Genomic DNA, 23,810 nt, shown 5'->3' on the forward strand with positions numbered 1-23,810 from the left:
GTTGAACCGCTTCATTCAGAAGCGGCGTTTCCGCATGGAATCCCTCCATTCCATCAGGGAGGTGGTCGCCACTGGCGATTTACTAACATCTATAGACCTGACAGAGGCCTATCTCCACATACCCATTTTCCCCGCTCACAGGAGGTTCCTCAGGTTTTGTTACAACCAGGAACATTTACCGTACAGGGCCCTACCATTCGGCCTCTCTTCAGCCCCGAGGGTCTTCACCAAAGTACTGTCTGCCCTGGTGGGACACATGAGACTGGAAGGACTGCGGGTCCATGCATACTTGGACGATATTTTGATCAGAGCGCATTCCTTCCAGCAGGCGGAAGCGGACGTGTACAAGGTTCACCAACTGCTCCGGTCACATGGGTTCTTGGTGAACGACTCAAAGAGCCAGTTCCGGCCGTCCAGGACATTGCTACACCTGGGGGCCTGGTTTGACACCAGGGCAGCAACCATATCCCTTCCCCCGGAGAGAGGGGAAAAGATTCGCAAGCAGATTCAGCCACTCTTGCGAAGGTCCCAGGTAGAGGTCTCGCTTCTGGCCCAACTTCTGGGGTCCATGATTGCTTGCATAGAATGCCTGCCATGGGCAAGGTAGCACGTGCGTACTCTCCAATGGGCACTGCTGCCCTATCAGGACGAGATCACCACCCGTTCCTACAAGAAGGTTCCCATACCTCTGCAGGTGAGACAGTCCCTACTGTGGTGGCTGTCCCCAGCAGTAAAAAGAGGAAACCCCCTGAGGGAACCCAACAGGGTGACCATCACTACAGACGCCAGCCTGACCGGCTGGGGGGCTCACTGCAGGGAGCAGACGACACAAGGTCTCTGGTCCCCAGAGGAGGCCATACACAGCATCAGTTGGCTAGAATTGAGGGCCATCAGACTAGCCCTGATACATTTCCCCCCCACTTGCAGGGAGAACATGTGTTAGTGAGAACAGACAACATGACAGCCAAGGCCCACGTAAATTGACAGGGGGGGACCAAGTCGAGGTCCCTGATGGAGGAGTCCAATGTACTCTTTCAGTGGGCAGAGAGTCATCTGGCCTCAATCAGGGCAGAGCACCTGAGCGGGGCAGCCAACATCCAGGCGGATTGGCTGAGCCAATTGGCTGAGCCAATCCACCCCGAGGCCTTCAGTCAGATACAGCGCCACCTGGGGCTCCCTCAGGTGGATCTGTTTGCGTCCCCGACAAACAACAAACTTCCCCGTTTCTTCACACGGTTCCACAACCGCCTCGCGGAGGGAACGGACACCCTCAACTCCCCATGGCCACAGGGTCTCCTGTACGCCTTCCCCCCAGTAGCCCTCATTCCAAGGGTATTGGCAAGAATCCGAGAAAGAGGAGCACAGGTCATACTAGTGGCACCGTTCTGGCCCAGGCACCCTTGGTTCACCGACCTGATACTACTCTCGATAGTGCCCCCAGTGCCCCTCCCCCTACGGCCAGACCTTCTAACTCAAGAGCCGTTGCGCCATCCGGATCCAGCGTGGCTCCAACTACACGCCTGGAGTTTGAGCGCGCACAATTAGCAAAAAGAGGCTACTTCAGGACAGTGCAGGACACGATCCTGGCAGCGAGATGGCATAGCACAAACAGGATCTACCAAACTACCTGGGTCACCTTCCTCAGATGGGCAAGGCGTAAGAAGGTGGGTCCTTGTTCCGCCAAGGTTCCCCAGGTACTCGCTTTTCTACAGGCGGGGCTGGAACAGGGCCTCAGGCCCAATACACTGAGACGACAGGCTTCGGCTCTAGCGTCAGTCCTTAAGTTAAGGAGGGCTGGGAACAACATGCTCCACCCTCACCTCTCTCGCTTCTTGCAAGGAGCGAACAACATAGCCCCCCTGCCAGTCCATCGCTTTCCTTCATGGAATCTCAATAAAGTCCTAAATGCCCTCACACGGCCTCCCTTTGAGCCGCTCTCTTCAGTTCCACTGAAGTATCTTTCTTACAAGGTCCTATTCCTAGTGGCCATCACCTCGGCCCGCAGAGTGTCAGAATTGGGAGCTCTTTCAATAAGAAAAGAGCTCTGTGTCTTTCAGCCTGATGCAGTAATCTTAAAGACCAATCCTACTTTTGTCCCAAAGGTAAACTCTATGTTTCACTGGTCACAGGCAATAGTTTTACCCTCTTTCTGCCCGAAGCCCAAACATCCACAGGAACGCAGCTGGTATTCCTTAGAGGTGCGCAGGGCCCTGCGCACATACATTCGGAGAACACAAGACCTGAGACGGTCCGAGGCCCTCTTCGTATCTTTCCACGCTACCTCCCTGGGCGCTAAGGCTTCCAAGGTCTCTCTTGCACGCTGGCTTCGGGCATGTATTGCGTCAGCCTACCAGGCCCTGTCCTTGCAAGTGCCCCGAGGCATCACGGCGCACTCCACCTGAAGCGCAGCCACGTCGGCAGCCTTCTCAGCACAGGCTCCATTGGGGGAAATTTGCCGCACAGCCACATGGTCCTCTATTTCCCCCTTCCTCAAACATTACAAAGTTGATGCGCTTGTTGCGGAGCAGGCAGCCTTTGGGCGCACGGTACTGCAACAGGTGGTACAGCACTGATCCACTTCCCCCCGCCGCCCCCCAGGATCCAATACTGCTCTGATAGGTCCCTATGTAAGCCGTGACCACCTACTTCGAGGGAGAAGTAGAAACATTGGACTTACCGTGAAGGGTTCTTTCTCCTCTGAAGTAGGAGGTCACGCGGCCCTCCCGTGGATCAGGAACTATCTAGGGTCAGACCATGCCTTTTTCTGACTACTCCTCCAGCACTATCTTAGACATGTCCTGCTGACCTTTCTGTCAGCACTAACTATTGTATAACTCCGTACTAATACTTCAGGTCTTCCAATCTCAGGCTGTCGTGTCTACTCCCGGACTCCCCTTGCATGCTATCTGCTATCTGCTCTTCTTCACAAACCGTTTTCAAACCTGAGCAACAACAGGCTGATCATGAGATGCAACAGTCGGAACTGGGGGAGCACACCTGGGCATGCTGGGAAAGGGGACGGACCTACGACACCTGAAAGACCTGAGACTTCCTGTCTATTGGGAGCAAAGGAGTGGTAGTTAACCCTATGTAAGCCGTGACCTCCTACTTCAGAGGAGAAAGAACCCTTCACGGTCAGTCCAATGTTTCTTTCTCCCTTTTATATTAAGAATTACATGGTCATTATAGCCACTATATCACCGGATGTTTGAAATTATTTTAATGTTCTGGCAGCATTTAATATTTCAAACTGTTTTATAATCCACAAAAAATGTTGCTAGTAAAAATCAAGTAAAAACAGTTGGCTGAGATTTCCAAATGTTTCTAATATGCATATGCCCCAGTTGAATACAAGTGGATGCATCTTATCAGCCCAATGAAATATTATTTATGTATTTGTTTTTACAGTTGTATTACACTTTTTGCCTTACTGCCTCAAAGAGGGTAACAGTACAGTTAAAAACAGAATTGTAAATAAATGTGAACTGCAAGATACATCTTTAATATGCCTGATCTCTTAATTGTAGGTATAAGGACACTCCTAGGTCTCATTCTAATGAATGCCTTGGCAGCAACAAACAGCTGGTTCCACTAGGTTTATCAGATTTTGCGTTGGACATTCGCATGCCTGGAGTGACGCCTAAGCAGGTGAGAACATACAGACTTCTGAATACAACCAGTGTCATATCTTAGTTTGCATTAAGAGACATTATGGAGAGTATTTTATAGCTGCACTATCAGTCGCCCATGTGTTCCGCAGCATTGCATGGGCATTTCTGATTGGTCTGTGCTGCTGCAGGAAACGGAAGAAGCAGTGGCAGTCTTGTGTAAGAGTTCAAATATTTAAAGTTGCGCATCTACACTTCCGGTTTGCAACTTACATACTTGGTCTCTTGTGCAAGACCACCAGCACTTCTTTAGACTCCTGCAGCAGCACAAGCCAATTGAAAATGCCTGTGTAATGCTGAGCAACATATAGGCCATTATTTGTATTTTGTAGTGCCTTCACAACTGCCCTAAAGCGAGCTCCCTTGATTGCTAGGTTGTTATGCTTGCTCTTACTAATGTCCAGAGTGCATGCTGATAGTTTCTGAGTTGATCATATCTTAGGCTTTTTTGGACAAAGTGCTTCTCTTTGCTGTTTGTTGGGGGTAGAGGTGGGATTTGAAACCTTTCCACAATAGTCATTAAAATTAGAGCATAACTATGATATGAAGATGGATTCCTCTGTGAAATCCTACATATGGGTTCCGCACCTGCATAGAAAAATCTGGAGTCTTTCTAGCCAAGGAACTGGAACTCATGCTTCCTCCTTTTTATGGGAAGATTTAAAAGTCATTTCATTTTCATAAGCTCAAGAGAACTGTTTTCTTCTCTTGTCATCTTTGTAGAACAGTATAATGTAAAAATAAGTATCTAAACTGATGAACAAGCATATTCTCCCAGAAACATTTCTTAGACCAACCCATTTGTTACTTAACTTATGACTCTGGACCCAGACATTCCTGCAGGTGGCAGTGCAGCAGGTCTCTCTGCCACTCCCTGCCCTATCCCAGACAAGATTCTAACAGAGGATTGGCATGGTCAACTTTAATGGTTGGAGGGGAAAGGGTGGGGACTTGGATTCAGTCCTTCCTCCTTGCAAAGCAAGTGACGAGGAATATCAAAGCTGACCATTTCTGCTGGCCACTATGCAAGACAGGTCTCTTTAGGTTTCTGGAACTCTATATGTAGCACAGGCAATATATTTATTCATGTTCACTTTCTAATATAGAAGGATTCCTTGCATGGATCATTCTTACTAGGTCAGGCCATGTAAACACTTTTTCCCTTTCAGTCATGCAGATGCAGTTTTGTCTGATCCAAAACTACATTAGCATTTCTGTCCCAAAATGCTGGAATCTCATTTCTGCAGCATTGGCATGGTTCACAAAACTGCTGTAATCCAACAGTGGGGTGTGTACTATGTTAAACATTTAGTTGCTGACACAGCAAAAAATTAAGAGACATTAATAAGGACTTTGTTCTCTGTATCCAAAACAATAAATTAAAAATGATGCACAAAGATGATCTGAATTCTGCCCTAAAAGTTAAACTGTACGCTACTTTTAAAAGCATCTGTTGGCCCTGTAGTTTACCTTTAAAAAAGAAAAAGAAAAAAAGCGTGCACCAAGGTGCAATGGAAGCTCTTTTCCCAAGGGAAATAGCATACATGGAGGTATGTGTTTTAAAAATACTACAGTCAGGGCTGTAGTGGGGGCAAAGTGTCAAGGTGCTTGTGCCCCCACCCCACAGTTAAAATCTGATTTTCCCCACACAAACATGCCATTTGTCCCCCCACCGGGAGAACTGCAGAGTCAAAAGTAACATCTGGTTTGGTCCTAAGAGAAGGTGAATTCAATATAAAAATTATGCAGTAAAGCTTTCATGACTTATTTTACATACCGTAACCACTTCTAGTAATCACGGGAATGGGCAATGGACACAGAACATTGAAAACCCTGAAAAAAGGAGGTTCAAGAATGTTTAGACTGTACTGGGAATTGTGTACGTCATTAAAATGATAGCACTCTTCCTTTTAAAAACAGCTTCAAGGCAAGGTTCAGATGTTGTTTTCCAGCAGATGAGATGATGACTCATTGTTGCAGATAGCACTTTAAAATGGAAGGAAAATGAGGTTTTTAGTTATTGGGAAGCATTTCCTGGTAAATTATTATTGGATCCAGCTGTTTCCATTTAGTGGATGCAAAAGAGACATGTCACTTCAAGTAGGCTTCAAGTAAAAATACTTGAAGAAGCTTTTGGTAAAGAAGCTTTTGTTGGAAATTTAAAGAATCCAGATACTTGGAATCTGAGTATATATGAAAGGCATGTGCTGCTCAACTGAGAAACGTTTTAGGTGAATGTGTTGCTATGACGGTAAAGTGTAGGATTTGAGTCGATAAATGTCTTCAGGGCAAAGTGCTCTGGGAAGAAGCATCCTATACTCCTCGAGTCTCCTTGTGCTAGAGAATGGAATCTCGGAGGAGGTGGCTAATGCTTACGTCTTTATTGCATGCTTTATAACTTAAACCCACAAAACACTAGGTAAACAAAATTAAATCTACATAGAGATAAAATGGTGTTAAAATAACTGCAGATTAAAATACAGGTGAAACTCGGAAAATTAGAATATCGTGCAAAAGTCCATTAATTTCAGTAATGCAAATTAAAAGGTGAAACTGATATATGAGACAGATGCATTACATGCAAAGCGAGATAAGTCAAGCCTTAATTTGTTATAATTGTGATGATCATGGTGTACAGCTCATGAAAACCCCAAATCCACAATCCCAGAAAATTAGAATATTACATGGAACCAAGAAGACAAGGATTGTAGAATAGAACAATATTGGACCTCTGAAAAGTATAAGCATGCATATGTATTCAGTACTTAGTTTGGGCCCCTTTTGCAGCAATTACTGCCTCAATGTGGCGTGGCATGGATGCTATCAGCCTGTGGCACTGATGAGGTGTTATGGAAGAGCAGGATGCTCCATTAGCGGCCTTCAGCTCTTCTACATTGTTTGGTCTCATGTCTCTCATCCTTCTCTTGGCAATGCCCCATAGATTCTCTATGGGGTCAGGTCAGGCGAGTTTGCTGGCCAATCAAGCACAGTACACTGTATACTTTTCAGAGGTCCGATATTGTTCTATTCTACAATCCTTGTCTTCTTGGTTCCATGTAATATTCTAATTTTCTGGGATTGTGGATTTGGGGTTTTCATGAGCTGTACGCCATGATCATCACAATTATAACAAATTAAGGCTTGACTTATCTCGCTTTGCATGTAATGCGTCTGTCTCATATATCAGTTTCACCTTTTAATTTGCATTACTGAAATTAATGGACTTTTGCACGATATTCTAATTTTCCGAGTTTCACCTGTATGTGTCACTCAGTATCATCAAAGAGCCAAGAACGTTTTCTTCACCTTTTCAGCAGCATAAACCGATTTAGTTAGCTTAGTAACTTTAAAGATACCATCATAGGGACATAGGAAACTGCCATATACTGAGTCAGACCATAGGTCCATCTAGCTCAGTATTGTCTGTACAGACTGGCAGTGGCTTCTCCAAGGTTGCAGGCAGGAATCTCTCTCAGCCCTCTTTTGGAGAAGCCAGGGAGGGAATTTGGAACCTTCTGCTCTTCCCAGAGTGGCTCCATTCCCTGAGAGGAATATCTTACAGTGCTCACACTTCTAGTCTCCCATTCACATGCAACCAGGGCAGACCCTGCTTATCTAAGTCATGCTTGCTACCACAAGACCAGCTCTCCTCTCTCCTGCAACAAAATGGTTGTCTGCTAAGACCATCATGGAACACATGATATGCATAGAAAAGGAAAGATATCTGTCTCTATATTCAAATAAAAACTGGCAGTTTAGAAGATATTCTATAATATTAATAATATTTTTCTCCTGAAGGTAAGCACATTCACATGTAGAGGATTCCTCTTCCGAAATAATTCTATGCCTCTTCAAATAAGTGTTACAGCCAATTGCATGCGTTCTAAGCTTAGCATAGGCTATTTGTGAGTTAAAAGATATATCTGCAAATAAATAGTAGGACCAAAAAAAATCTTTTTATTTATTGTTTACACAAGGATTAGTCTGGACGTTGCCTCAAGGCTTATGCCCTGGGCAGTGTGTGCAGCTCCTCCTTATGCTGAATACGAGATCATGCCTCAATTTCTCCTGAATTTTGAGGCAAATTTCCCACTATAATTAAAATTGTTCTGGTCATTTGGGTGTATTTTCAAAAATGTCTAATGTTTTGCTTGAATAAAGTCAGAGGCGCTCTTACCCCTGGACTTCAGGGCTGAGGTCCATGGCTTCCACAACCCTTGGGGCCCCACAAATCCTCTTTAGTCTGTCCCGGGTGGTTTGGTTCCTCAGCAGAGCATGATGCTGCTTAATCTACGGGGGGGGGGAGGGGGCTCCAAAGGCTTCTAGGTCCAGGCTCCAAAATTACCTAGGTGCACCTCTGAATAAAGTTATGAAATGGTTTGTGGAGTTTGAGAGGATCATATTTGCTCAAAAACATCACATTTCCCATTTCTTCTCTAGTTTTCTCTTCTGACTAGTACTTGCTGCAGCGTGTCCTTAAGTGCATATATTGACTATATAGCTACTAGGGATGTGCATGAAACTGGTTTGGTGCTGCAGGGAGCGGGATCTCTTTTTTTTTAAAAAAAGGAGAGCAGGCCCTTACCTGCTCTCCACCGCTGCATGGAGCTTTGCGCAGCAGCAGCATTTGTTTCAAGAACCTGTGTGCAGCGCCGGTACACGCATGGTCTGTGCATGCGCAGGTGCCATTTGAGTGGTCAGCATGGTGTTTGGATCTTGTCCGAACTGGCTCTGCACCAAATCAGTGTGTGCACATCCCTAACAGCAACTTTAGGAGTGCTGATCTCTAGTGGGGCAGGAACAGGGAACAAAACACAACAAAGCACTCAAGCAACTTAAAGAATCCTGGCAAGGACTACTACAAGTTTAACCATTCATAACAACAGCTTGACTTCTTGAGGCGATTATGTATACACATACTCGTGGGGGGGAAGTTACACTGAAACTGTTATTTGTATGCATTTTTCTAGCATGTATCTAAGCGGTTCTGCTCTTGCATTCAGTCTCTGATCACAAAAATACAAACAGACAACTGCTGAAAACATTTAGTTTTTGGTGCATTCTCTGTGAGATCTCATTTATTCAATGGGTTGAGATTTCTGTATTTAAGTAAGAATAGCTCAACTGTGCTAGAGGGCCTCTTGCCTTAAAAAAGAACACCTGCACTATTTAAAGGAAGAATCAACCTCATGAGGTTGAATACAAATGATTAAGAGTCAATGTACAATGTGGATGACTTAAGCAAGAATAGCTGTGTTTTTCTGTAAACATGCATTAAACCCTGATATACAGTGGCTGGCATCTTAACAGGCAGCATCAATGTGCTGGGAAGATTGCAGGAGGCTTCTAGAGCTCTGCAGCACAAAGTGCACAGGTGGTGGTGGGGTGATTTTTGCTGATCTTTGCTTTCCTCAGAAATGCCCAGAGCCCTCTGAAAATATGTCCCTGAGGGCATGTAGCTGCCGTAGGATGTCAGTCAAGATCATCTTTTCTTTTTTCTTTTCTTTTCTTTTTTCTTAGCAAGTGGCAGCAGCAGTATATATGGCCATCTGGATTGTTTCTGTACTTGCTTGATAGGCTGGACTGACATAAAGCTCTTAAAAAGAGCTATCAGGATGCTTCTCTGGACAGTCAACCATTGTTAGATTATATGGCTGTTTGCAAGAATCTTAAGACAGTTTTAATTCTTAATAGGTTTAATGTTCCAAGCCTCTCCTTTGGTTGTTTCCACACAAGCCCTTGTCCTTGGAATTGGCAACTTTTGCTCACTCACTTTTTTATCAGGAATCCATATGACAGGGTTGACAAATTGTTGTTGTATTGCGGTGTTTTCTGTATTGTCTTGTGGTTCCCCCTTGCCTCCCTCATCACACATAGCATGGTTTGTTTCTTTGTTTTCTTGCTATATTAAAACGACTAGCTTAACTCATGCAGAGCATCTGTGTACTAATACCTGATTCTTCCCCCACCCCTCACCCCAGAGACCTCACCTGAGCCCTGCTCCTCCATCCCCCCCACACACTTCATTGCCATGCCCTCCCAACACCCCTCCCCAAACCTTCTTTCTCTTTCTCCCCCCCACCCATCCAGGTAGCTTGATTTGCTCTCCCCCCCCCTTCCATCCCATCCCTAGGAAACAAATATGGCACCTTTCTCCTTGGCATGCTAGTTTTGTTTTCTCTCCTCGGCCACAGACACGCTTGGCGCTCAGCTTCCTCATGTGTGCTCGCTCTCTCCCTCCCCACCCAGCTCACTTTCGCCACCTCAACTTCTTTACCCAACCACCCAGCCTCCGTCTTTTCCTTCCTTCCCTTTCTCCTGTGGTTGCCGTGTGTGTGTGGGGGGGAGGGGGCAGTCAGGGTAGTTACCCCTTCCCCTGAGAGCCAGAGAGACAGAAGGCGGTTGACATGGCAGCATTCTTATGCTCCGCTGCTTTCCTCGGCAGGGTTGTTAGCAGCTGCGAGGGCAGAGCTTGCCATGTACCACCTAAGTGGTCTACCTAAGCCTTTTATTTGTATACTAGCAGACCCGAGTGCCGCCGCCGCGGCCGGGCCAAGTGCCGCCGCTGCGGCCGGGCTGGGCCGGGCCGCCCCCACCCCACCGCACCGCACCACCACTACTGCGCTGTCGGGCGGGCAGGGGCCCGCCGCTGAGTCCCGCCGCCGCGGCCAGGCCGACTGCCAAGTCTCGCCGCCGCGGCCGGGCCGCCCCCACCCAGCCGCACCACCACCACCCCCGCTGCACCACCACTGGCCCACCGCCGCTGCCTGGCCTACGGTGCGGCCAGGCCCGCCTCCTTGCCTCCGTGGCTGGGCCCACCTGGCTCCCCGGCCATGGCTGCCACCGCGGCCAGGCCGAGTGCGGCCGCTGCCGCCGCCCTGCGGGGGCCGAGTGCAGCCGGGCCCGTCCCGGCCCACTGCCTCATGTCCACGGCCGGGCCCGCCTGGTTCCCTGGCCATGGCCGCCGCCGCCGCTGTTCTCCTGGGTGTGGACCAATCAGGCGCCCCCTGCAGCCCAGCCAATCAGCTGGGCTGCCGGGACACATTTCTCCTGGGCACACCCAGGAGAAAGATATAGATAGATAGATAGATTGAAATGCCCGCCTGTTCAGTGAGGTCAGGAAAAATGCTGTTAAGGCTCTTAAGGGGAACTGTTCTTTTACCAGTTTGCAGGTTCAGCCGGTTCTATTGCTTCCTGTTCAACATGACTGAGGGATTAGTACTGAATTCCCCATATTTACTCAGCTTTTGTTCTCCATTAGACTAGTATGGGGGGCATTTCCTGGTTTTTTTTCTTACTCCCCCCCCCCACACTTTTCTTTCTTTTTATAGCACAATAATATGATTTTATATAAAAGGAAGTAAAAGAGGGAAAGGCAAAGAACCAGCAATTATACAACTAATTTTATGCTGGTTATACTGGCACGAGCACAGGGAGCTTCAGTTGGCATTGGAAAGGACCTTTGTTGAAAAGTGCTTAACAAGTAGATGTTATAGGGCATCTTGGCAATGCTGGATAATATAGTGCACTTCTAAGTGCTATCTGAAACCTTGATTTTAATTCCACTCTCAACTAATTGTGAAAAAGCAGTGCCTTAGCAGTGCTAGAGAGTCCTAGTGTGAAAGCAACCACGTATATCATTAAAGTTTGTTCTGTTTAATGATATAGTGGAGCCACATAATGGTGCAGTGGGGAAGTAACTTGCCGAGGTAGCAAGAGGTTGCTGGTTCAAATCCCCGCTGGTAGACTGTGGGAAACACCTATATTGGACAGCAGCGATATAGGAAGATGCTGAAAGACATCATTTCATACTGTGTGGGACATGGAAATGGTAAACCCTCCTGTATTCTACCAAAGAAAACCACGTGGCTCTGTGGTCGCCATGAGCTGACACCGACTCGATGGCACAACTTTACATTTTAACCCACAAAGTGACTTACAATGTTATCCTATGCATGTTTATTCAGAAATAAGTCTCATTAAGTTTAAAGGAGTTTACTCCCAAATAAGTGTGCTGACGGAGAAATCTCCAGGAGTTGGTTTTAATGAGCGGAGGCCACACCATCCATCAGGTTCAAACTTTATTATCAGATGTGCTCTTACCCCGGACTTTGAGGCTGGAGTCCAGGGCTTCCACACACCCTGGGGGCCCCCAAATCATCTTTAGTCTGTCCTGGGTCTTGTGGTTTGTGCCCCTCAAGAACCTAGGTGTTAAAATATGATGCTTAACTTGCTGTTTGGGTTCCTCTAAATGCCTTTAGGTCCAGGCTCCAGTAGACACACCTCTGTTTATTATCACGACATGCTGGGTGCCTGCACACCCAGTAGACTTGGCAAGAGTTCTTTATACAGTTACAGATCTTGATGCAAACATAGGCCCACCAATCAGGAGCTTACAGCGCACTGTCTGAACCAATCACGATAAAACAAAGTATCAGCATTATGCAACGTAAGGATTGTAAAGTTCGCCCCAATCAGGAGCTTATAACATAACTAGTTAACATTGGCCATATTGGAAAATGTTGGCTTAATTCTGAATTAATTCTGACTTAATTGGCACAACTTCCATAGGGTCCTATTATGTTTGAAATGTCTGAACAAAATCTTTATTGTGTTAGATTTCTGTTGGGAATGTCAGAATTTAAAAAAACTGTTTCGGGGCTTCTAGAATGTTGCTGTAGCAGTTGTGTTATTTGGAACAGGCTGAGAGGGGGAAGGAAGGAGGTGCTTTGGAGTGACAGCAAAAGCTTGGCCATTTACAATGTGTTGTGTCAAATGGTCTGAGTTTTGCCTTCTAATCAGAGTGTTTTTTGGGAAGGGACACAGATGCTTCCTCAAGTGCCTTCTCCACCCTTTTACTTTTTCTATTACTCTTACTTTTTCTGTTACTCTGTTATCATTGGACCTTTGGCAGTTTAAGACTATTGGAGGCGTATAAACTTCAGGGTTTCTTTTGGTCAAGGGAAATTGCTTATGAATATTATTGTGTACCAGAAAGGGGCGGGCGGGTGGGCTGGCTGGCTGGCTGATTAATTAATTAATTAATTAAATTACACATATAAAAACATCCATAAAATTAAAAACAGACTATTTTAAAAAGCTGGGAAAACTTAGGTGAAAAGATGGAGTGATATGAAGAAGCATGATCAATGGTGAGAATAGGGGCTTCAGTTCTTGTAATTTTTGTAACTTCCTCTCATGAAGCAAAGCACTTTTGAAAAGTTTTCAAAATGTTTTTAGAAATTCATTAAAAATAAATGGGTAGACTGATCTCCTTTTAAGTTAAGCACACATAATGCTATCCTCATGTGATATGTGAGTACTACATTCCAGAGCCATCCCCGAGTTATAACATGGGGTATCAAAAAGGGGGTATTCCTTTTATATGAAGGCAAGGACAAATTTGCTCCAGATAAGGCATGGCTGATGGTCAGAGTAAGGACTTTAATTCCTGCACTTTTTGTAACTTTCTGCCATGAAGCAAAGCAATTATGGCACTTCTAAGAAGTTATAGAAACTATTTAAGAATTCAACAAGTGGACCAGTTAATTAGTTTCAAAGTTCATACAAATGCACTAATCATGTACTACTACCATGTGACATTTCAGAGCTTTCTGTTCAGCCATTAGTAAGTTTATTAATTTTTAAATGTTTCTCATTGATCCCTATAGGAAATCTGATTTAAGTTGGATATTTCTGACTGAAATCAGACATGATCTGACTATCGGACATTTTAAAAGGATCCTGATTGGGATTCTTTTCATTTTAAATCCTATAGTGTCATATCAGATCTGACATTTTATTTGATGCACAGGCCTAGTACATAGAATTTTAACCTTAAAACCATGTCCATCTCCACAGCACCCCTTTGTCTGTAACCTATTCCTGTTTTTATAGATGTATTTGTGCCCAGGCCCTTCTAGTCAGCCCATAGCTGATATGAGATTAGAATTAAGGCCAAATGACTCTCTAATTTAGTTAATTAGATATGGAGCTATTCTTGGTATTCAGTTATGCTCTATATACCCTTCTGATCCCTGCATTTTTTTTTTTAGATTGTTCATTCTTGAAATGTTGCTTATTTCTATTGGATGCCTGAACTTACAATTACAAATGTTTCCTTATATTCCTGAATTTCAAAATAGCTTTATAATTAGGGCTTGTGTAGCTTTTTATTCAAAATAAAAATGTGACAATGAGAAATTCATAAGAGGTGGCTTTAAATATGAAAGCTCCTTTAAAAGTCAAAACATATACAGGCACTCGTTGACTTACAAAGCTCCATAGATATTACCTTTAAAAAGTCTCCAACTTACAAATGCCAACCCTCACATACAAACAAGTTGGCACTCTTGGGAACTACAGTCATCCCTTGCAAACCGCAAGGGTTCCGTTCTGGGAAAACCTCGCAGTTGGTGAATTAAAACCAATGGGAAACAGGGTTAGGGGAATCACGGTCATGAAAAGACCACAAAATATAGTTAAAAATAGAAAAATCACCCCCCTGACCCTCCGGAAATCACTCCGGACCCCTGGAAATTGCAAAAACTGACCCCAAATTGCCCCCAAATCTCGCCAAATACTCAGATACTCAGGTCATGGTTGGTGAGACCTGCCACAATCTCCCAGTTGTGGATGCTTAAAACCGCGATTGGGAAACCCATGATTGGTGAGGGATGACTGTATATGGGAACTGTGTGTATTACAAGTTGTGAACATCTGATTTCCAAACAGACTTTTGAAACACAACCTGTTTCTTAGCATTTTTGTTATAGGAAACAAATTAGCAAACCAGATATGCCAACAGCAGACCAGTTAGTACTGATTTGCCTACATAGTGAAGGAATGAGGGCAATTTAATGTCCTACATGTGCAGGCAATGGGGTATACTGGACCTTTCCTCTGCACACATTTCTGTCTTCTCAGTTGCTTCTTCCATGTTTGAGTTTACCTCTATTATTTATTTATTTATGTATTTATGTATTTAAGAACATAAGAACAGCCCTGCTGGATCAGGCCCAAGGCCCATCTAGTCCAGCATCCTGTTTTGCACAGTGGCCCACCAGGTGCCACTGGAAGACACAGGCAGGAGTTGAGGGCATACCCTCTCTCCTGCTGTTACTCCCCCGCAACTAGAACTCAGAGGCATCCTGCCTTTGAGGCTGAAGGTGGCCTGTAGCCCTCCAACTAGCCATTGATAGATCTCTCCTCCATGAAGTTATCCAAATCTCTTTTAAAGCCATCCAGGTTGTTGGCTGTCACCACATCCTGTGGCAGAGAGTTCCACAAGTGGATCACGCATTGTGTGAAACTAGCAATATTTATAAACTGCCCCATCCAAAGGTTCTGGGTGATGTACAACAAATGTAAAAAGACATAAAACACACACACAATTTAAAATGGTTCTAAAAACAATATAAAAATTTAAAAACCATTTAAAACTAATTAAAATACTTTAAAAACAATTTTCAAACATTGGAAGGCCAGGCCAAACAAGTAAGTTTTTAGGGCTCTCTTAAAGGCCGACAGCAAGCCTAAACTGCGGATATCTGCCGGGACTGCATTCCATAGGCCAGAAACAGTTACAGAAAAGGCCCAATTCCGAGTCACCACCAGATGTGCCGGTGGTAACGGATGACCTCAATGGGTGATGGGGATCATACCGAAGAAGGCACTCTCTAAGGTAGCCCAGACCCAAGCCATTCAGAGCTTTAAAGGTAACAACCAGCACTTTGTATTTCACCTGGAAACATATCAGCAGCCAGTGCAACTGTTTTAAGACAGGCATAATATGGTCTCTCCAGGTTACCCCAGACACCAATCTGACTGCCGCATTTTGAACTAAGCTAAGTTTCGAAACTATGTTCAAAGGCAACCCCATGTAGAGCGCATTGCAGTAGTCGAGCCTGGAGGTTACCATCTGATGCACCACTGTTTTGAAATCGTTCTCTTCAAGGAATGGACGCAGCTGTTGAATCAACCGAAGTTGATAGAAAGCGCTCCTGGCCATAGCCTCCACCTGAGATACCAGGGTGAGGCCTGGATCCAAGAGCACTCTCAAGAGGCGTTCCTGTTCCTTCCGGCAGAGTGTAATCCCATCCAACATAGGAAGATCTAACTCATCTCTTAAATTCCGATCCCCCACAATGAGCACCTCCATCTTGCTTGGATTCAGCTTCAATTTGTTTTCCGTCATCCAGCCCATTACGGCCCATAGGCAGGTGTTTGGGGAGTTAATGCCATTTCATGATGATGATGATGATGGTGATGATGATGAGAAATAGATTTGGGTGTCATCAGCATAGTGATAACACCCTGCACCAAATCTCCTGATAACCTCACCCAGTAGTTTCATGTAAATGTTAAAAAGCATTAGTGACAGAATGGAGCCCTGAGGGACTCCATATAATAGCTCCATTTTAAAGAGGAACTGTCACCAAGTTCCACCATCTGGAATCTGCCTGAGAGATAGGAGCAGAACCACTGCAAAGCAATGCCTCCTATCCCCAGTTCCCCTGGCAATCCAGAAGGACACAATGGTCAATGGTATCGAATGCTGCTGAGAGATCCAAAAGAACCAACAGAATCACACTCCCTCTGTTGATTTCCTGGTAAAGGTCATCCATCAGGCCGACCAATACATACTCAACCCCATAGCCCGCTCTAAAGCCAGTTTGCAATGGGTCTAGATAATCGGTTTTCTCCAAAACTGCCTGAAGCTGGTTAGCCACCACTCTCTCAACCACCTTGCCCAACCATGGGAAATTGACCTATAACTATCCATCTGGGAGGGATCTCCGTAGAAGTGGTCTGATCATTGCCTCCTTCAAGCAAGGAGGCATCCTACCCTCTCTCAGTGATTAGTTAATGATATTAACTAGGCTATCTCCAATAATTTCCCTGCTAGATAGAAGCAGCCAAGTCGGGCAAGGATCCAGAGAGCAAGTGGTAGGCCACACTGCCCCATGCAGCTTGTCCACATCATCAGGCATCACAGATTGAAACTGATCCAATCTAATACTGCAAGAGGGATTGTTGGACACCACCTTAATAAACTCTGCAGAAGCAGTGGAGCCCAAGTCAGCCTGAATACAAGAGATTTTGCCGCAAAGAACCCCTTAAAAGCATCACAGCAGAACAAAGTCCCCGTGGATTGGTTCAAATTGGACGGAGCCTGAATCAGACTCCTCACAACCCGGGATAGCTTTGCTGGATGCAAACCTGCAGAAGCAATGTGGGCAGACCAGAATTGTGGTTTTGCCGCACGCACCACCTCCGCATAAACCTTCAAATGGGCTCAATGCTGTGTCCTGTCACATTCAAGCAGAGTTCTCCTCCACTTGCGCTCCAGTCACCTACCTTGCTGTTCCAGACCCCGCAACTCCTCTGTATACCACAGATCCACTTTTAAAGAGATCAGAAGGGACACTTAGGAGCGATTGTGTCTAATGCCTTGGTGAGTTCCCTGTTCCAGGTTCCCACCAGGGCATTGACAGAATCACTGGCAGGACCAACATTAAAATCCCCCGAGGCTTTTTGGAACCCTACTGGGTCCAGCAGCCATCTTTGGCGGACCATCTTAATAGGTCCTCCACCCCTGCAGGGCTGGGTTGTGGCTGTGAAACCAACCTTAACCAGGTAGTGGTACATCCATGACAATGGGGAAACCACAGGATCCTGCACCCACGGAAAACTGCCTTGATCCGAACAAAAGACCAAATTGAGTGTGTGGCCAGTAACATGAGTTGGTCCTGAAACTAGTTGGGAGAGGCCCATAGTTGTCATGGCTGCTATGAACTCCTGAGCCTCCCCAGACGAGTCAGCCTCACAATGGATATTGAAGTCCCCCAGAACTAAAACTCTGGGTGACTCCAACACCAACTCCGAGACAAGCTTCATCAGCTCAGTTAGGGAGTTGGTTGGGCAGCAGGGCGGATGGTACACCAACAGAATCCCCAATCTATCCCTAGTTGTCAGCCTCAGAAAGACACACTCAATATAAGTCAACTGTTGCACAGGGGCCGTGGTAAGGGAAATGGTATTCTTATGGACCACAGCCACTCCACCCCACTCCCACTTCCCCTAGCCTGCTCCACGACAGAGTAGCCTGGTGGAAGAAGCTGGGCCCAAATTGAGCCACTAGCCTCCCCCATCCAGGTCTCAGTTATACAAGCCAGGTTGGCTCCCTCATCCATGATCAAGTCATGGATGATTTCGGTGTTGTTCTGAACCGACCTGGCATTGCAAAGGAACTGCTCCTCAAGGCCAGAGAGCTGACTTGGCAACCGGAAGTGGAAACAGTTACTAAATTCCTGGTTTTGCTTCCCCTGTAAGTTTTGCTTCCCCTGTAACGGCCAGCTGCTCTGCCAACGCCAATTCTTCTATTCCCCACCACAACAGTAATAGCTGCCCCAAAGTTGCCGGACGCACACACACTCCACACCCCCACACCACTCTGCCTAAGAGAACATGGCACAACCAAATAAAAGGAGGACTAACAATATTCAACCCAGACCTCCAACCTTGGAGGAAACTGATTATCTAGACCCATTTCAAACTGGTTTTCAGACGGGCTATGGAGTGGAGACTGCCTTGGTCGGCCTGATGGATGATCTCCAGTTAGAACTTACCAGAGGAAGTGTGACTCTGTTGGTCCTCTTGGAACTCTCAGCAGCTTTCAATACACTCAACCATAATATCCTTCTGGAACATCTGAGGGAGTTGGGGGGTTGGAGGCACTGCTTTGCCGTGGTTCCGCTCCTACCTTATTGGCAGATTCAAGATAGTGTCGCTTGGAGATTGTTGTTCTTCAAAATCTGAACTTTTATATGGGGTCCCTCAGGGCTCCATACTGTCTTCAATGCTTTTTAACATCTACATGAAACAGTTGGGAGAGATAATCCGGAGATTTGGTGCTGGGTGCTATCAGTACGCTGATGACAACCAAATCTATTTCTCCATGTCAACATTATCAGGAGAAGGCATATCCTCCCTGAATGCCTGCTTGGAAGCAATAATGGACTGGATGAGGTATAACAAACTGAGAATGAATCCAGACAAGGCGGAGGTACTTATTGTGTGGGGTCGTCACTCAGGAAGCGATATTGATCCACCTGTTCTAGATGGGGTCACACTTCCTCAGAAGGAACAGGTACGTAGTCTGGGAGTGCTTCTGGATCCACACCTTTCCCTGGTTCCCCAGGTTGAAGCAGTGGCCAGAAGCGCTTTCTATCAACTTTGGTTGATATGCCAGCTGTGTCTGTTTCTTGAGGTTCACAATCTCAGAACAGTAGTACACTTGCTGGTAACCTCCAGACTTGATTACTGCAATGCGCTCTATGTGGGGCTGCCATTGTACGTAGTCCGGAATCTACAATTAGTGCAAAATGCGGCAGCCAGGTTGGTCTCCGGGTCATCTTGAAGAGACCATGTTACTCCTATATTACAAGAGTGGCACTGGCTGCCAATAAGTTACTGGGCAAAATACAAAGTGCTGGTTATAACCTTTAAAGCCCTAAACAGCTTAGGCCCACAGTACTTAAGAGAGCATCTTCTTATGCATGGTCCCCATCGTCCACTGCGTACCTCAGAGGAGGCTCGTCTGTGGCTGCCTTCATGTCGTCTGGTGGCCACCCAGGAATGGGCCTTCTCTGTTGTCGCCCCGAGACTTTGGAACACGCTTCCCATGGGAATAAGAGTCTCCCTGTCTCTAGTGGCTTTAAAAAAGTGTCTGAAGACTAATCTTTTTACCCAGGTTTTTAACTTTTAAATTTTAGACTGTTCTTGGTTTAACTGTTTTTAGAATTTTAATTGATTTTAATGTTTTTTATTTATAGTTTTGTTGTGAACCGCCCTGAGACCTTGGTTTAGGGCGGTATATAAATACGTTAAATAGGTAAATAAATAAATAATATAACTTCCCTCTCCCCAGACCCCAGTCCCACACCGAAGGCCCAGCACCAAAGGCCGGCCCCCTTTGGCAGCTGGCCTTGGCTGCTGCCTACAGGCAGTCTGCCAGCTCCACCATTGGCTACGCCTCCGGCATGCCTTCCTCCAATATGTGCTACCAAGGGCTCCAGAAATCTCTTCTCTTAGGAGAGATCTCTGGTCCTTGGGGACAGGTGGAACAAGTCAAAGCACTCAGGTAGAAGGCACAGGTGAAAGAGGACAGCAATCAGGCTGCCACAAGCTGGTTCTTCTGAAGGTCTGGGGCTGCAAAAACAAACCTCCTCAGCCGAGACAGGAATGTGCAGGTAGGGTAAGATGGCTGTTGTTCGTCAAGAGAGGTCAGGGAGCTGACAGAATCTACTCCGCTTCCTCTCTTCACCCTCTCCAACCTCCCACTAGATTGATGTCAAATTCCATGTGCTCTTTGCACTTGCACTGTGTTCCTGCCCCAAATCTGGTCCCCAGCCCCAAGCAACTATTTGCCCTGAAGCAGCTGTTAGTCCCTGAATCAACTCCTCATGGCTAATATCAGCTTAGCGGGAAAATGTCACAAAGGGAAAGAGTTAATCTTCCCTTCCATGTGCTCCACAGTCTTGATCAGGTTTGGTTCCTCATGGCTTATTTTTGATGAAACAAGAGGAACTTCCAGTTTTAATCGTGCCTCTTAAAAACATAACTTAGTGTTTGGATAATTTGACCCTTAGACCCATGCCTTGAGGAAAAACTGCTCAGAAAAGCAGATTTCAGGGGAATGAGGAGCTTGGGGAAGGGAAGAATCTTCCACCTTCTTTCTAGCTGGCCATGCAAGTGGAGTTACTTTTTAAGTTGCTCTGTCACCCCCATTATTTTATGCAATAGTGGCAAGATTTGCATTTTAAAAATTTGTCCCCAAGTTTGTCATGATGAATATATATTTCATCAATTTTTTTACTGAATGCAAATGAAAACCTCTGCAACGTTTTAGCATTCCAGACACTGTAGGGCTGCAATAGTTAACCTGCACATCTTAAAATACATCCTTTCTTCTTCGCTCACAATCATCAAATTCAGGCTCTCGGTCGTGGCATGTGTTTTATTTTCTTAGTTTTGGCAGAATTATCCGAACACCTTACTTAGAGCAGTTCTCTTTAATGCTTGATTAAATCTCAGTCATGAAGCACGGTCTGTGTGGGGGCAAATATATTTTGCACTATAGCGTGGAAGAATGTAGTATTCATCTGGAATAATTCTAAGCACTGTCAGCAGGCTTCAGTGTAGTATGAATGCAAATGGCATAAGTGCAGAGATCAGTGATTGAAGAATTCTTTGGCCGGGTTAATTAGAAAAATGGACCTTTTATATCAAGACCTATGGTATTTTTTAAAGAATCAGGATAGCCTTAAGTAATTACTGCTGGTAAGGATGGAAGGATATTCTCATAAACCAACCAATTGTACCAAAGGTGTTTGCTGTTTGTTCAGAGCAAGGCATTTGAATGAAAATGTCTTGCTCAAATGTATAATACAGAGGCTATCTTTATGCTCAGTGCAGTAGTGCTCAAAATGATTTTGGGAAAAGGGGTGGTGAATAAAAAGAACATGCATCACTGGAAGATGTATCATTTCACAACTGTTTAATTTATGTGGAGACAGTACACACAAATGGCTACTGTCATTTAAATTGTGCTTATGCATGCCTTGGGATCAGGGACTTAAAAGGGAACAAGCGGGCTTCACTGACTCTAAACTGTAGGTGACAAGATGAATCTTTTACAGGGTAAGTGCTGTCTACTTAACTAAACATATGTTGATCCTCATAGAAGAAAAACCATGCCCAAATTCCACTTCTTTGTTCCTAAAGCTATAGCTTGTCATAGATGGTAGTTGAATGTAATGATCTTTTTTTTTTTTTTTAGTATGGGCAAGCTTGAATTTGGAACTGCATGCCCTTTGAATAAATTCTGGCATCCATTATGACCCTTCTTGGATTTGTTTGTTTGATATCTTCTAGGAAAACTAGCTTTCCTAGACTACTTAGCTTTTTCTTTAGCAGCCACACCTAAATGTATGTAAGCACTACAAAACTGTCACTTCTGAACTTGCTAGGTTCAGAATTTACTGATGTGTTAAAAAAAAAGTTGAAACATGCAAAAATTGAATGAACAGTACTTTCACATTGAAAACATGGGAAGGAAAGGAGAGGCAAGATTGCTTAAATAAGAGGTCATGTGTGATGTCAGGGTTACCCCAAGAATGTAACTCCATGTCAAAGGGGCTGGTAAGCAGTCAGCAGCAAAGAAAGACCACTTATGTGAGTTGCAGACTAACCAAAACGTATAGCCTTTATTCATGGCAAACAACAGCCAAGTCCCAATCAATCTCACTCTCCCCTTGAACTTCAGAGGAGAGTCCCCAATCTTCTCTCTTTTGGACTGAGTCATTGCTTCATGCTCTCTGGACTTCCTTTAGGGTGCTTCAGCGTGATTGTCTCTGTCACAAGCCTCCATTGATGGCTCTTCCTATGGCCCTGAAGCTGAGCCCCAATTCTCTCTGAAGCTGGTAGCCTTGTTCTTCACCCACAGGCACTGGGCATTGAGCTAGCTGCCGCTGCTCTCCCCCCCGCACCCGGCTTGGGTACCACCAGTTCCTTTTTTACAGCCAGCTCTGAGCCCTGATTGATTGCTCTGCCAATAAGGCTCGCTTCAGCCAATCTGGGTTCTGGGTGTGCTTGATGTTTTTCATCAATTGAGCTGGGATTCCTCCTTCCCCTGTCTTGATGGGGCCCAAAGGCCTTACTGCCCATCCATCATGGGTCCAGCCTCATCCTGCTGGTCCACATCATGATTCAGTTTATTGGAAGGTATTTGGAAACCTTTTAGGTTAAAGAAAAAGGTTTTTCAGTTGTGCATTATTTGCTACTAAGCCATTACTGTTGTGAATGTTCACATAATGTTTGCTTGCAGACTAATATATGAAATAATGACAGAAGATTGCAGAGCAATTGACATTTTCAGTGCTCGTCTGTTTTGCTTATTAATTGTGGTGTATCCATTAGTGTAGATGACTATCAGCCACTCACAGCTTGAAAGACAGAGCAGTGTGTCTTTGTACAATCATTAAAGTTCACTCTCTGTATAAATTATTTACTTTTGCATTGGTTTGAATTCTTAAATGTTTGGCTGTAATATTAGAATATTGACTCAGTATTTGGAATTCATAGCTTCCTTCAAGACCCTCTGAAAAACCCAGAGCATGAAATAATTTTTAAAACATTCTTGAGAGAATAAAGGATGATATTGCAATTTAAGGGACAAACCACCAAATAAATGTCTTGTATTAAAAGGCAGCTGGTTATTTTACAATTGTGGATTCTCATATACCGAAATTTCCATGGCCTGTGGTTCCATTCCACGTGCAGGCCCATCTTTCTTTCTTTGCTGGTTTCCCTTCTTTTCTTTTGCCTTGCATAGGTGTTGCAAATCAAGGAGCCTGGTTGGACTCTTGGGAGCCATTACTACTTAAGGCCATATGGACTTAGCCATTGTTGGGCTAGATCAGACCTGCTCATCTTCGATGTTCCTGCAGATGTTGGCCTACAACTTCCATAATGTAAACCACCCTGAGCCTTTTAATGGGGCCTGAGGTTTTAATGTAAACCGCCCTGAGCCTTTTGGAAGGGCGGTATAGAATTTTTAATAATAATAATAATAATAATAATAATAATAATAATAATAATAATGCCCCCCCCCAGTGAGGAACTACCTTGGCGTGGTTGTGGGGCTTGCGTGCTCTGAGGAAGGTGAGAGCTATGCCAGAGGTCCAACCATACTGGCCAGCTCTCTCCAGAGGAGCCAGACAAAGAGTGCCTCTCCCATCAATAATATGGTGAGACGTAACTTTAATAAATCTATACCGGATCGGTCGTCGCCCGGGTCAACAAGGACCGCGCCAGGTGCTGGAGTCCCTGGACATCTGGTGGCAAGTGGGCAACAGGACTCAGGATCTTCAGTTGAGCAACCAGGGCTGAAGACAGCAAAGTTACGGGAAGAAACGTCGCTAAACCGAAAAAAAATATATGAAAAATGCCAACAAGGAAATAATGATCTGCTATTACAAGTCTAGTCCAACTAGAAGAGGTTATTTAAAAAGAATGTACCAAATTTGGAAAGAGAAGCATCCAGATACAGAAATAACAGAACAAAGGCTAGCAGACCAG

General features: G+C 45.1%; 1 protein-coding gene across 7 annotated transcripts in view; it reads left to right on the plus strand.

Moving 5' to 3' along the window:
• PAM (peptidylglycine alpha-amidating monooxygenase) overlaps positions 1–23,810 on the plus strand; it is a 247,407-nt gene that overhangs the window by 91,404 nt on the left and 132,193 nt on the right. For all 7 annotated transcript variants that reach the window (XM_053291370.1, XM_053291368.1, XM_053291367.1 and 4 more), the window contains exon 3: positions 3,528–3,648. In XM_053291370.1, coding sequence (XP_053147345.1) covers positions 3,528–3,648 — 121 coding nt within the window. The remainder of the gene's footprint in view (positions 1–3,527; positions 3,649–23,810) is intronic.

The sequence above is a fragment of the Hemicordylus capensis genome, chromosome 2 (assembly GCF_027244095.1).
Source record: "Hemicordylus capensis ecotype Gifberg chromosome 2, rHemCap1.1.pri, whole genome shotgun sequence".
Lineage (NCBI taxonomy): Eukaryota > Metazoa > Chordata > Lepidosauria > Squamata > Cordylidae > Hemicordylus > Hemicordylus capensis.